Genomic DNA, 13,736 nt, shown 5'->3' with positions numbered 1-13,736 from the left:
TTATACTAGAAACTTAAGAAATGATGCACTGAATTGATTTCAGTTAAGTTGAATTGAATTGAATTGAATCAGTTAAGTAATTTTCAGAAAAGAATTGGTGTGGAATATCATGAAACTGCCACACATAAGTTTAATAATTAATTATAGCCAATCAATTTATTGTGACTCTTCCTTCCTCACAGAAAGTTATTTTAATTTATTGACATGCTTTTCAATGAAGATGCACATTTCCTAAATCATAGAGTGGTATATTACATATAATATATATGTGTATAATTTTTCTTCTTGTCAGTTCTTCAAGGGAGTTTTATGACATTAGGTACAAAATTCTATTATTTTCACTTGTGCATCTTTTTAAAACAATTTTCCTCCAACTTGTAATCACAGATCTGTATTTCATATGGTTTTATAAAAATTTTAATATTTTGTAATTTATTTTTGAGTTATCTCTGTCTAAAATTATGCATCATTCTTAGTCATTGTGACATATTAAATCTCATTAGACACTGATGTTTAATTTCAAAATTATATTTAAAGAATAAAAATAATATTTATATAAGGATGAAAGAATATGGACATATTGATGAGTGAATCTCTGTGTGTCTTAAATACTATCCATGCAGAAAATTTTAAATGCAGAGAAACAGTACTTAGCAGATTTGTAATTTATGGTATCACTAAAATCCTTTTTTAATCTTTCTAGGTCAAATTTAGTCTGAGTATTTGGACCTAATGTAGTCTTTTTCTCTTTAAAGTGGTATCCCAAGTTTCAGATGATGTATAATTTTAAGTTCAAAAGGAAATGTCAAAGCAAACCATTTACCCATTGACAGGTCCTATAAAATAATATGAATTTTCACTGACTTGAAGATGAGCTCAGTTAAGTTGTACTGGTGTTTTATGATACACCAAGACAAAAAAAAATGCTGTACACAAAGTAAATCACAACACTTTCTTAATATTTATAACTTTTATAACACAAAAAGAGCTTTTGTAGACTTAACTAAAACAGATTATTTTAATGATACTAATTGTTTCTGAATATTTTATACCTGTGCACACATACACCCATGACATATATTTTTTAATTATACGTTAAATAAGTTGGGTAAGCCATTCTTAGAATTTTTTCTCATTTAGTATCTGAGTCAGTTCTCAATGTTTATGTTTCATGCATAAGATTGTTCTGTTTGCTGGTGAGGCAACTATACACCATTTTTCTAGAAATTTCATTTGAACTGCTACACCCATTCTGTAAATTTTGATGCTGCTACTTTCGTTTTTTTAAAATTAGTTCTTTTTAGGTATACATGACACTAGAGTGTATTTCAACATATTATACATACATGGAGTATAACTTATTCTAATTAGGATTCCATTCTTGTAGTTGAACATGATATGGAGTTATATGGTTGTGTATTCATATATGAACATAGAAAGGTTAGTCTGATTCATTCTACTATCTTTCCTATTCCCATCCTCCCTCTCTTCCCTTTATTCTCCTTTGTCTAATCAAATGAACGTCTATTCTCCCCAACTCTTTATTGTGTGTTAGCATCTGAATACCAAGAAAACATTCAGCCTTTGTTTCATTTTACTTAACGTGATAGTGTCCAGTTCAATCCATTTACCAGCAAATTCCATAATTTCTTTTTTATGGCTGAGTAATATTCCATTGTGTATATATACCACAATTTCTTAATCCATTCATCTGTTGAAGGCCATCTAGGTAGATTCCATAGACTTGCTATTATAAAGTGAGCTGCTATAAGCATTAATGTGGAAGTAATAATGTAGTATGCTGATTTTAAGTCCTATGTGTATATATGGAGGAGTGGGATAACTGAATCAAATGGTGGTTCCACTCCAAGTTTTCTGAAGAATTTCCATACTGCTTTTCAGAGTGGTTATACCAATTTGCAGTCCCACCAGCAATGTATGAGTATACCTTTTCCCCCACATCCTTGCCAACGTTAATTTTGTTTGGATTCTTGATTGTGGCAATTCTGACTGGTGTAGTTTTGATTTGCATTTCTCTAATTGCCAGAGATGTTGGACTTTCTTTTTTTTTTGATGCTGCTACTTCTTTTATCTTACCAGAATGGGTCAACAGAAGACATTTCATGTCTTCATGGTTTATTTTTATATATTCCATTTCAAATGCTCCTTAAAATGATTAATTGAACTATTAATCATAGTTCTCTCAAGTCACAGGAGATAATAACCAAATGCAAACATGCATAGGCCATGATAGCTACATTACTGCCTCCGACTGCTAACTGATGAACAGAGATTGGAAGAAACCATCAAGTATAAACCATTCTTGTTACTAAGATAATATGATGTGAAAACAATTGGTATTTTAGAAGCAGTGATATATGGTATTAAAGAAAAATCATTGTTGAACATAATTAAAAAACTGAGCTCTAACTAATGGCATGTATGTGTTTGTATACACACATTATTCTTTTATTCTACAATATTTTTATGAGTTCTTTTTAGTTATGCATGACAGTAAAATCCATTTGACATAATTATAAAAGTATGGAGTGTATCTGTTCTAATTCAGTACCCAGTACCTCTCCTTCCCCTCCCCTCTCCCCATTTCCTGCTCTTCTCTTTATTGAGCCTTATGCCATTTACCCAGTTACTTTTTTAAAATAACTTGTAGATATACATGATGGTGAGATTCACGTTCACACATGTACCTAGGAAAGTTATGTCAGATTCATTCCACTGTCTTTCCTTTTTCCATCCCCCATGCCTTCCCTTCATTTCCCTTTTTCTACTCTACTGAACTTTTATTATAAGATTCTTACACAGACAAGCCATTTTCATAATCCCTAGATTTTTATTATATAAACTTACCTGCATTTTAAAAGACAATTTAGATTTCTGAGCTATGTTTCATTTAAAATTTTTTCCACAAAAGTTGAATAGTTAGGGTCATAAAAATTATCAACACTTCTAATTCATTATTTCATGTGCTTTCTTATATAGAGTTATAAATAACCCATCAGCTGAAAGTGGTAGCAAATGCCTGCAGTTTTTTTTCCTTGAGAGGCTGAGGCAGGAGGGTCACTGGAACACAGCCTGGGCCACATAGAGACCTCTATCGCAAAACCTCTATTTGTGAAGTTTTGAAAAGTCCTCATTTTATTCCATATGAACTAATTTTTTCCTTGAATCATTAAAATATGCTTTTTCAACTTTCAAAATTAGCAACTTTAAAGTATCAATAAATGACACCTAACTGAATATTTCTTTATCTTCTCTCTACTTTAGGTCCCATCAGCAGTGTTTTGGTGAATAAATATGGCAGCCGGCCAGTGGTGATAGTAGGAGGTTTACTCTGCTGTTTGGGAATGGTTTTGGCCTCTTTCAGTACCAGTGTAGTAGAACTTTACCTCACTGTGGGCTTCATTGGAGGTAAGCCAAGTTTTGTTTTTAGCTTTTTTTCTTAACATTTCTGTTGTTTCAAAGTTCTGTAAAAAGCATGAACAACAAAAATACTTATTTTTTTAAATTTACTTTTTAAAACCATGTTATTTTAAAGTATTTTTATCTGATCGTGCATTTAACTACTAACTACTTTAGACTGGCCATTTTATTTCAAGAAATGAAAAAAGTTATTGTACACGTTAACTTTCAACTCTTAAAAGTAGTCACTTAACTATTAAAAAACAAATGGCTTTGAATTATTTTCACTTGACTTTTTACTCTTCAGACAGTTGAGATGGAGTTGAGAAAAAAAACTCTCTGCTATAAATAAGTTTTTTTATTTTTAAAAAACTTATTTTTTTTTGTTTTTATTACTCAGAGTATTTGACTTACCACTGATAATATGTTAAAACTTGTGTGAAAGAGATATTTTCTGTATGCGCTGATTGAAATTCAACAATAAAATGACTGTGTCTGCTTTCTGATTAGTGGTAGAGCTTTTCAGTCCTGTCCTTTATCTTCCTCACTCAAATGAACCTGTTTAGAAGTTCAGTAAGGCAGTTTGCCACAACACAAACATGCTGAATGGCACACTGTCACTTGATTATCATGGTGCCACATGCAGAATAGCTATTGACTCTAAATAGAAATTGAACATTTAAAAGCACCACTTTTATATGCCTGAACAATAAATTATATTTAAAAATCTACAAAGTTTTAACAAAAATTATCTTCAATATATTCAAGAGGCTGTCTTCCCTTATGCCTAGAGATAATAAGTAAACATTTTTGTTTTATAATGATCTGAGATCAGTCTAACCTGCAGTCATGTATCATTTCATGAAAAAAAAAAGTATATTATAAGCCATAGTAATACTAATGTTAAAACTCTTCTCTTTGCAGCCTGTCCACTTTTCCATGCCTTTGTGATATGGCAAAACACATTTTGATATTTTAAATGGCAACTTTCTTACATCTAAGCATTGTCACGATGAAGAGAGCGCCCTTTGCTTTGTGCAGACTATTCACTATATTGAATTTGATCATGAAATGTTAGGATGGGCCTTCAAGTGGGCATACTTAAAGATAGGATGATTACATCATCCTGTATCAGAAATACCTATTACACTATTATTATTCTAATGTGTAATCTCATTCCTTTGGGCCTTGAAGGCCTTAGTACTTCTAGAGTTGATGCTATATACATCTATGAGGGTTTTACCTTGTCATTATCAGCCAGCTTGGTTTCTGACTTTGATTTACAGAAAGCATACAGCACTAACTTTTAAATTTGACTCAGCACATACATGATGTGTGATCAGAGATAAATTAGCCTCTGTATGTCTCGGTCTATAAAATAGGGCTAATAGTTATTTTCCCAGGGATTTGTTGAACAATTAATGTGCAAAGCGAATACATTGTACTTTGCAGAGTACTCAGCATGTTGTTATTTATAAATAAATATTAGAAAATAATACCAATTACACTACCATGTGTGCAATGTCATGAAAGTTCTTTCTAGAACTTGACTTTGGCAAAAGACTTTTTGTTGTTGTTGTTGCTGAGTGTGTGCACTCTCAGGAAGTCTGTTTCCTTCAGCAGTGGCAAACAGGTAAGTTACGGAGCCAGATTCAGATCAATTGATTTAAAGTCTTGTGTTCACTGTACCATGCCAGAAATTGTCAGCCTGGGATAAGAGCTAAAGACAAAAGTTCCAGGCGACAGAATGGGAGGGAAATGACGTAAGATAAAGAAACTCTGAAACACAATACGTGGATTTTAGCTTAGGTTCTTCCACTTACAAGCTATTTGATCATAGGCAGGTCAGTTTTATTATTTATGAGTGGGATATAATTACATGTACTCTGCATATCTCACAGGTAGAGTTAGCGATCATGCTGCTCTGTTATTCCCCAAGGCATGTTCTTGATTCTTTCCTGAGCTTTTAGAGATGCTTCTATTCATATAAAATGTCTGTTTGAAAGAGTTGGAGTAAGTATTTGTACTTAAACCTGTAAGTCCCAGAACTTACATGCTTAACCACTTTACAATACTGTTTCAATTTAGGTAAACTGTAAACATAGAAAAATGCTCACCTCTCTAGCCCCTAAAATAACCGAATAATGCCTAGGGTGTGGGGGTGCAGGGGAGAGGTACTTCACATGAATCAATTTTATGCACTTTCAAAAGTACTTTATTCATCAATAGTACTAAATATTGCTTCAGTGGGACACAAAAGCTGATTCATTTCTCAAAGGCAATAATACACTGCCAAGGAGTTCCCTAGACTGTGGGAACATGGGCTCATAGAAACAATCAGCTTATATCCTTGAAATAAAAACATATTTCAAGTAAAGCAAAGCAAAACAAAAACTTCTTTTTTATTTAGCACTTGCGTATCTACATACATTAAATTTGGAATGTGAGGGATGTAAAGAATGAGATTAATCACTTAAATGTATTACTCTTTTTTATTATTTGCATAGTATTCAAAGAAATGCCTCTGGGGTATTACAAAATTTTTTACAAATTATGAGCATTTTAGCCTGTCCACATTTCTTCAACTCTGAAAAGACAAAGTCTTTCCATTTTTAAATTTCACTCTTGTCCACACAGAAGAAATCTATGTATTTGCAAATAAATGTATATTAAGAGGAAAATGTTAATTTATCTGTGGAATTAAGTGATTTTTAATAAGATCTAAATTCTGTCCTCCTTTCCACCGATCCTGTGATTTTTCATACATAGGTGGAAGTTCTTGGTTTTATATCTGTGCTTTAAAACATCATTTGAAGTATCCAGTTATGACAACATTTTTAGATGTGTACAATTACATTTATGCTTATAATCCTCAAAAATTACTACCTGCTGCTGCATTTTTCGTTCACTTTTCCCCACTTGAATGTGCCTTCCAAAAATAATTTCTTATGTGAGTGGTGTAATATGTTTGTGTTTTCTTTTTTCCTCTTTTGTCTTGTTCTTTTTAGGTTTAGGTTTAGCCTTCAACCTGCAACCAGCCTTAACAATAATTGGCAAGTACTTCTATAAGAAACGACCCATAGCGAATGGATTGGCCATGGCAGGGAGTCCTGTTTTCTTAAGTACATTGGCCCCTTTCAATCAGTTCCTTTTTAATAGTTATGGCTGGAAAGGAAGCTTCTTGATTTTAGGAGGTATATTTTTGAATGCCTGCGTGGCTGGGGCCCTCATGAGACCCCTTGGCCCCAAACAAACTACTCAATCGAAAAATAAGATTAGCATAAGAGCAGAAGATACAGAATTGAAGAAAATCCAACAGAAGAAATCGACATGGAACAAAATTAACAAATATTTAGATTTCTCCCTTTTTAAGCATAGAGGATTTCTGATCTATCTATCTGGAAACGTCATCATGTTTCTGGGGTTTTTTGCCCCTATTATCTTCCTGGCTCCGTATGCTAAAGACAGGGGAATAGATGAGTATTCCGCAGCTTTCTTGTTGTCTGTTATGGCTTTTGTTGATATGTTTGCCAGGCCTTGTGGAGGATTAATTGCAAACTCCAAACTTATCCGTCCCCGAATCCAGTACTTCTTCAGTTTTGCGGTCATGTTTACTGGAATCTGTCATCTCTTGTGCCCCCTGGCACAGAGCTACACGAGCCTGGTGGTATATGCTGTATTTTTTGGCTATGGATTTGGGAGTGTTAGCAGTGTCCTCTTTGAAACTCTCATGGACCTTGTTGGAGCTTCAAGGTTTTCCAGTGCAGTGGGACTCGTCACTGTGGTAGAGTGTGGCCCCGTTCTTCTTGGCCCTCCTATTGCTGGTAAGAATATTTCTCATCAATAAAAGCAAAATGAATTATGCAAATATTCATTAGCTAAGAAGTTCTTTACAGTAAATCATGTGCTTTCAATAATATTAATGGCCGAAAAAGACTGTAGGGGGATTAATTTTTATATTTTATTACACATTTTAAAATTTCATAATTAGTTGATTTTATACCTAACTCTGTTTCAGAACCTGGACTTATGAATTTGAGAACTTAAGTTAGATTGGTAATTAGTTGCATAATTTTCAGGACTTCTATCCCGATTAGTTGTTATTTTGTGCTTTTAGGAATATATAAAAAAAAAGTGACTTTAACATTACTGAACAGATTTCTGTTCTGCTTATATAAAAATGGGTACAAAATGTAAAATCGTGTCCTGAAAATTTCAGAATTTGTTTTTTAGTATGTTAGTTATATTTATTTGTAACTAACTGCCACGAAGCCATACCTTTATATCACTAACATATAATACAGGGATAAAGAAAAATCCATTGAAAGTTGTTCTTTCTACTAGATAGTTTATGTTGCGTATTTACAATTGATAAGGATTACCTTTATATTTTAAGATTTGAAATATTTTTAAAGATGTCTATAAAAGTGTCTATGCTAAATTAACTCAATAAAGAAAGTAATACAAGTTTAGTGTACCACCAACAAAATTGAGAAGTTGGTCTACTATTAAAAAAAAAGAAACAAAGAAAGGTAAAATAGTCATCACAGAAGTATTAGATTTTTGTTGGACTTCCTTGTCAGTATTTTATGGCTTCCTTTTGAAATACAGTTAAGAGTAGTTTTGAAAGGAAATTATATTTAGATTGAATCATGCTTCTGAACCCATGATAAAGACACATGCCTAATTACATTCTGACATAAAGACTTGTCTAGTCTTAGATTTTAAATGTTGTTAATATTAAATTATTTTTTGTACGACAGACTTTTCCAGCAACTACTGTATGTTATTTTGGTCACTGTTAAGCTTAGATTCTTGGCCTGCCCCCTAGTGCACAGTCAGGTTAAATGCAAATTTCCCCATGTATTTAGTCTGTTGTTAAACGGCTTTCTGTGTGTCATCAAAGAACCGTTTAAAAGTGGAGACATTCATGTCGAAAATGTTACTCTTAATGCCCTCATTGACTTTTGTCTTTCACTTTTTCACTTGGTTAGGAGAGCAATAGAGCTGGCTGTAATATCTTAGTGGTGTAATTGTTGGTTTTTCCTATCCTCTAGTATTTAGGGCAGATTTTAGGTAATATGTTTCTCAGTATGGATATAACACAATATCCAAACAATTGTTGAAAAAGGGTGAAAGCCATTAGGTCTTGTTATTTATCAGCCATCTGATTTTCTTACAAAATAAAGCACAATTGGACTATATTTTCATATGAAATTGATTTGACCAAATGAATTTTAGAATTTATGCATTAGCATCAAATTCTAACTATCAAAAGAGAAAAATTATACATTACCATGCGTGGTGATATGAAAAAAATTAAGTCTAATCAAAGACATAGTAGATTGGCTCTAAGAATTTTTTAAAAAGTGATATGATTTTGCCACTTCTACACATACTAAGAACCTGCATCAATATATTTTTAAGGCAGTTTCAGTTACTCTGAGTGCCTGTTGCATTAATATTGGCAAATCATCATGTCATTTGACGACGACTTGACGTAATAGATCTGGAACTCATTGTTGAAGCTCTCAGACTGTAGCATAGATATCCATTTTTAAATACTATTTCTGCCTTGTGATACTCCTTGACTCTCAGGCCGGAGTATCCTTTTTAGTATTTGATTACTACTGAAAATGTCTGGCACATAGTAAGCACATAGTAAATACTTTTGAATATTTGGTGATTTTTTTCTGACATTCTTGCTGCTGCTGCTGCTGCTGCTATTAGCCCTGGTAGTAGACCAATGAGAGGTAGGGAGTGTGTGGGTTTTATTTCTATTGATTTTTTTTTCAGACTGATCTTTAAGTTTTATACTCATAAAAAACTGAAGCTTTAGCTCTGGAAATCATATCTGGTTTCCTGATGCTGAAAATTTCCCAAAACACTTAGAAAGTACAATTATTAACTAATGAGGCCATGGGTCTTATGTTTTCATATTTATATTGACTATCACACAGACAGAAATATTTGACTAAAATTAGAAAGGAAAACAAAAGTTATATATACATATATAACATTTTTGTTATATATACATATATTTTGGGCCTACTCAAATGAGCTCATTCTAACATCTACCTGTTTAAACCAGAGAATTTTATTCAAATAGATAAAGATTATAAGTACCTAAATTTAAAATTGAACCTTTGACTACTTTTTAGTTAGAATGCTAGAAACTCTTGCTAAACAGGCTGACTTCAAGGGTCTATATTGGAATCACTTGGAATGCATGTGATAAGTAATATAGCTTTGTACACACTGAATTTGCTGTTAATAATTATTAAGAATTAAATGCCTTCATGAACAAGAGGAAAACTAATTACAAGCTGAAGGATTTTTAAGTCAATAAGTCTTCAGCTTATGTGGTACCAGCCTAGTTCTTCAAGGATCTCAAAAATCAAATTGAACTAATGGTTTCTTCCTGATTAGTTTGGCATTGATACTGCAGACTTGGATAAAGTAAAAACAAACAAACAAGCAAAAAAACTGTAATTAGACTAAAAAGTGATATAACACTTGAATAAGAGTTTACGTGAAACCATATTGTAGAGTTGTTATGAATATGAAATTCAACGGACCTCAGAGTCCAAATTCTGCCGCATACTAGCCATGTAACCAGATTACTTCATAATAAGGATCAAATGAGATATGATAGATCAGGTTCTTAGCCTAGAGATGGAGATAGGGAGCCATTTAGTAAGTTGTAAGCCCTGTCAAAAATAGTATGAAAATCTTTGTGTCTGTCCTAAAGACTGCATTTTTTCCTCTTTATTGAAGAGAAAATGAAGTATGGGAAAATGACACAATCTTGATGGGCATGCTATAAGTAAATAGATAAATATATCCTTACTTACAGGAATGAGTTAAAAAATATATATATATTTTCTGGTAGTTATCAGTACACAAACACATATATACCTAATTTGTCTTAGTTGTATATTTTTATTGGAAGGAATAATTTTTAATAAATTTAATGCACTACTATTATAATGATCTAAATTTATGTACATGGTTTTATTAAGCTTATATAGACATCATAACCTAGAATGCTTTTTCTTTGTTAAAGTCTTGTTTTACATTAATTTAAATAAGAGGTGTGTAATTTGTCTAGAGAAGAGTTTCTTTGAAATTTTTTATCATTTAATAACTGTTTTATATGTCATCCTAAAAGATGTTCTTTGTCTCTTAGGTAAATTGGTGGATATAACTGGAGATTATAAATACATGTACTTAGCCAGTGGGGCTATTGTGGTAGCCTCAAGTATATGGCTGCTCATTGGTAATGCTATAAACTATAGATTGCTTGCAAAGGAAAGGAAGAAGGACGAGGCAATGAAGAAGCAAATGAACACAGAGGAGTTCAGAGAATCGGAACCCTTGAGCAATGCTAAACAGGATGAAGTTACTGTCAAAATGCCAAAAGGAGAGAGTGCGCCCTCAGAAAGAGAAACTAATATTTAACAAGAATCACACCTCTGATTTCAGTATTCATGAATTTACTTAGAAGTTTGCTTCTGTTTTGCAAAATATTGAAAAGGTTTTTAGTTGAAACAAGCAGCCACAGATAAGAATGGAAATGAGATTTTACTCGATGGCAAATTGTAAACTAGTTCCTAAAAATTTGTTTGGATAGTTAAATTTTGAGGTTATGCATACAAAGAATCCATGCAACGAGTTTATTTCCATGCTCAACTCAGAATGTGGTGGTTGAAATACAAATTTTAAAGTCTTCCAGGCAGGGACTTCTAGTGTCCATTATAGAATGAGATCTAAATCTCAAACCCTGATATAATGACTTAAAAAGAGAATCCCATAAAAAAGCCCTCTTCTCTTCACATTTCATTTTTTATTTTATATTAAAGTTTAAAATAGAGGAAAAAATTATTTTTTCTCCTCATACATACTCACACGCAGAGAGACACACACAAATACACACAAGTTCATAAACATATACACTCATGTACATACCCACATGAACACAGAGTATATAGAGAACAAAAGAAAATAAATAAATTTGAAAAGGATATTATCGTAGTCACTTATTCATTTTTTTAAAGTAAAAAAAAGTCCATAGAAACACAAAGAATATATATTTGCATACTGTTTTACAATGTGGATTTTAAAGATAGGCACATAGATGAAAATGAGGGTGGTCTTAATTCAGGAATGTAAGTGGCTGCTATTTAAAAAAGCACTTCTGTGTATAAAATAAGTCTGAGAAAAAAGAAAGACTCCATTTTATACCATTACTTTTGCGCATTTTTAGACTTGATTAATCCACACCCAGGATTTCTTTGAAGGGGTGTCACTAGTGCCTGGTGCTGGAGAATAGAGCCCTCAAATAATTTTCAGAATTTTTACCTAATATGTAAGTCAAACTAAAGATCTGAATGACAACTAGCAATGAGCTATATCCATTAATTTTAAAAGGATTTTAGTTTTTAATCCACAAATTAAGAACCAGGGATTTCTTTTAACTAGGCCTCAATTTAGTTTCACTGTCATACTGAAATATCAAAGAAGAATGAATCTGAATCCTAGCTGATAAGTTCATAAACAGACCAAATCCTAATTTTTTTCCAATCCTTAGCAGTGATCTAAGGTTCCTGTTATGCACAATCCATGTAGTATAGCTAACTAAGATTGTGAGATCATTTTATTGAGCCTTCTAAACTCTCTTCTAAATTTCCTTCTTTCCAAAACAAACAAACAAACAAACAAACAAATAAAAGCAAGATCAAAGCACAAACAGGTCTTTTCCTCAGCCACTGAAAATGGCTATAGGAATGGTAGCTCTTGAAAATTTTGCCCTCTTACTTATTACACTATGCTGCCTGTGACTATAAGCAGGAAACTATTTAAAAAAAAAGCCCTAGAAGTATAGACTGTGTGGCTTGGAATTGTGAGTATGGTTAATAACATGATTGCAAGAACCTTGACAGATTGCAGCACAGGTTAACTCAGCAGTTTGTCATTTTCCTGTGTGAAAACATCTGAGAGTCTAAATTTCTCTTTGATACAGGCACATTTGATAGTTCTGTGCTTTCAAAACTACAAATATCATAGCTAAAATGATAAATATTTACACCTACAAATCTAAAGATTAATATTCTGATTAATAAAAAGCATTTATGATATTATTATTGAAGTAATATCACCCTTCATATGTCCAAAAAACTTTGTTTTTCTTTTTCTTTTTTTTTTATTGCAGTAGAGGCAGGTGCTATTCTTATTTCTAATGAGACTGTACCTGGACACCATACTTTTGTAAGAGTTCACATTAAAGATTTGATCTTTAAAATTTTTGCACTCTTTAAGCATTTGGCTCATATTTATGGAGTGATATAAAATCTTTTTTTCATTTCACATTTGCTTTTTTGCATATGATAGGATGTTTATATTTTTCAAATATTGAATAAAACAAGATGTGCCAAGGTCATAGATAAATAAATGAAGAAAAATGTGACATTATATGGCTGTTTTTCATTTAGTTTCACTCAATCTTGATTCTCAAATTAACTAGTTTTATATTATTAGTGCTTTTGTATTCAATTCTAACTCATCCTATGAAATGCAACATGGTTGCTGTGTAGTATTTCTCCAGTTATAAACACTTCCGTAAAAATACCTTGCATTCTCTGAAAATACATATCTAAACTAATACAGGTATCAGATCCAGGAAGGAATAATTAACAAAGTAATGATCTTGGAGTTTTGGTTCTTAGAACCACATCCTTATCACCAGCTAGTAGAGACTTTCTGTGGGGTGCATTCCATTGCCTTCTCCATGGGAAGAGGTTTATTTGCCAACTGAAGAGTCAAGTCAAACCAATTTACACTTGCTTTGCTGCTCTTTGGTTGCCTTACATTATCTCTTCATTTTTAACATTGATTATATTATTTTTTAGGGAAAAAAAGGAAGAAAATTTGCTGATTCAAAGTATGATGTCATATATATAGTCATGCCTGAGAGTGCACAGCATGAAGTCATAAAAATACATGCATATTAGCTCGCAAAATTAGTCCAGAACACACATGAAACATGATATAAATACATACTAGATTAAGAACTCTTTCAGTATATTATAAGTCATTCTACTTGTTCACTTTTATTACTTCACTTCCAATCATTGGAAGAATAATTGCAGAATCAAAGATTGAGCAAAGAATATTGGCCCAGAACTTTCATTTATTGCATAGTCACATAAGTGGAGGAGTAAATATATTTAACCTCTGTGTCTGAAAAATTAGTGCTGAACATATTTCTTTGCCTAAGTAACAATAGATTTTAGATGTTCAAGATATGAAGCAAAGTC

The 13,736-nt window shown here is 32.3% G+C and overlaps 1 protein-coding gene across 7 annotated transcripts in view; it reads left to right on the top strand.

The window, feature by feature from the left end:
• Slc16a7 (solute carrier family 16 member 7) overlaps positions 1-12,279 on the top strand; it is a 159,952-nt gene extending 147,673 nt beyond the window's left edge. For all 7 annotated transcript variants that reach the window (XM_048806023.1, XM_048806004.1, XM_048805999.1 and 4 more), the window contains 3 exons: positions 3,286-3,429; positions 6,429-7,244; positions 10,610-12,279. In XM_048806023.1, the coding sequence (XP_048661980.1) occupies positions 3,286-3,429; positions 6,429-7,244; positions 10,610-10,881 (1,232 nt within the window). In that variant the 3' untranslated portion in view covers positions 10,882-12,279. The remainder of the gene's footprint in view (positions 1-3,285; positions 3,430-6,428; positions 7,245-10,609) is intronic.
• The last annotated feature ends 1,457 nt before the right edge of the window (positions 12,280-13,736 follow it).

Source organism: Marmota marmota, unplaced genomic scaffold, assembly GCF_001458135.2.
Source record: "Marmota marmota marmota unplaced genomic scaffold, marMar, whole genome shotgun sequence".
NCBI lineage: Eukaryota > Metazoa > Chordata > Mammalia > Rodentia > Sciuridae > Marmota > Marmota marmota.
The sequence above is the reverse complement of the archived record's forward strand: the minus strand, read 5'-3'. Positions and strand labels throughout refer to the sequence as shown.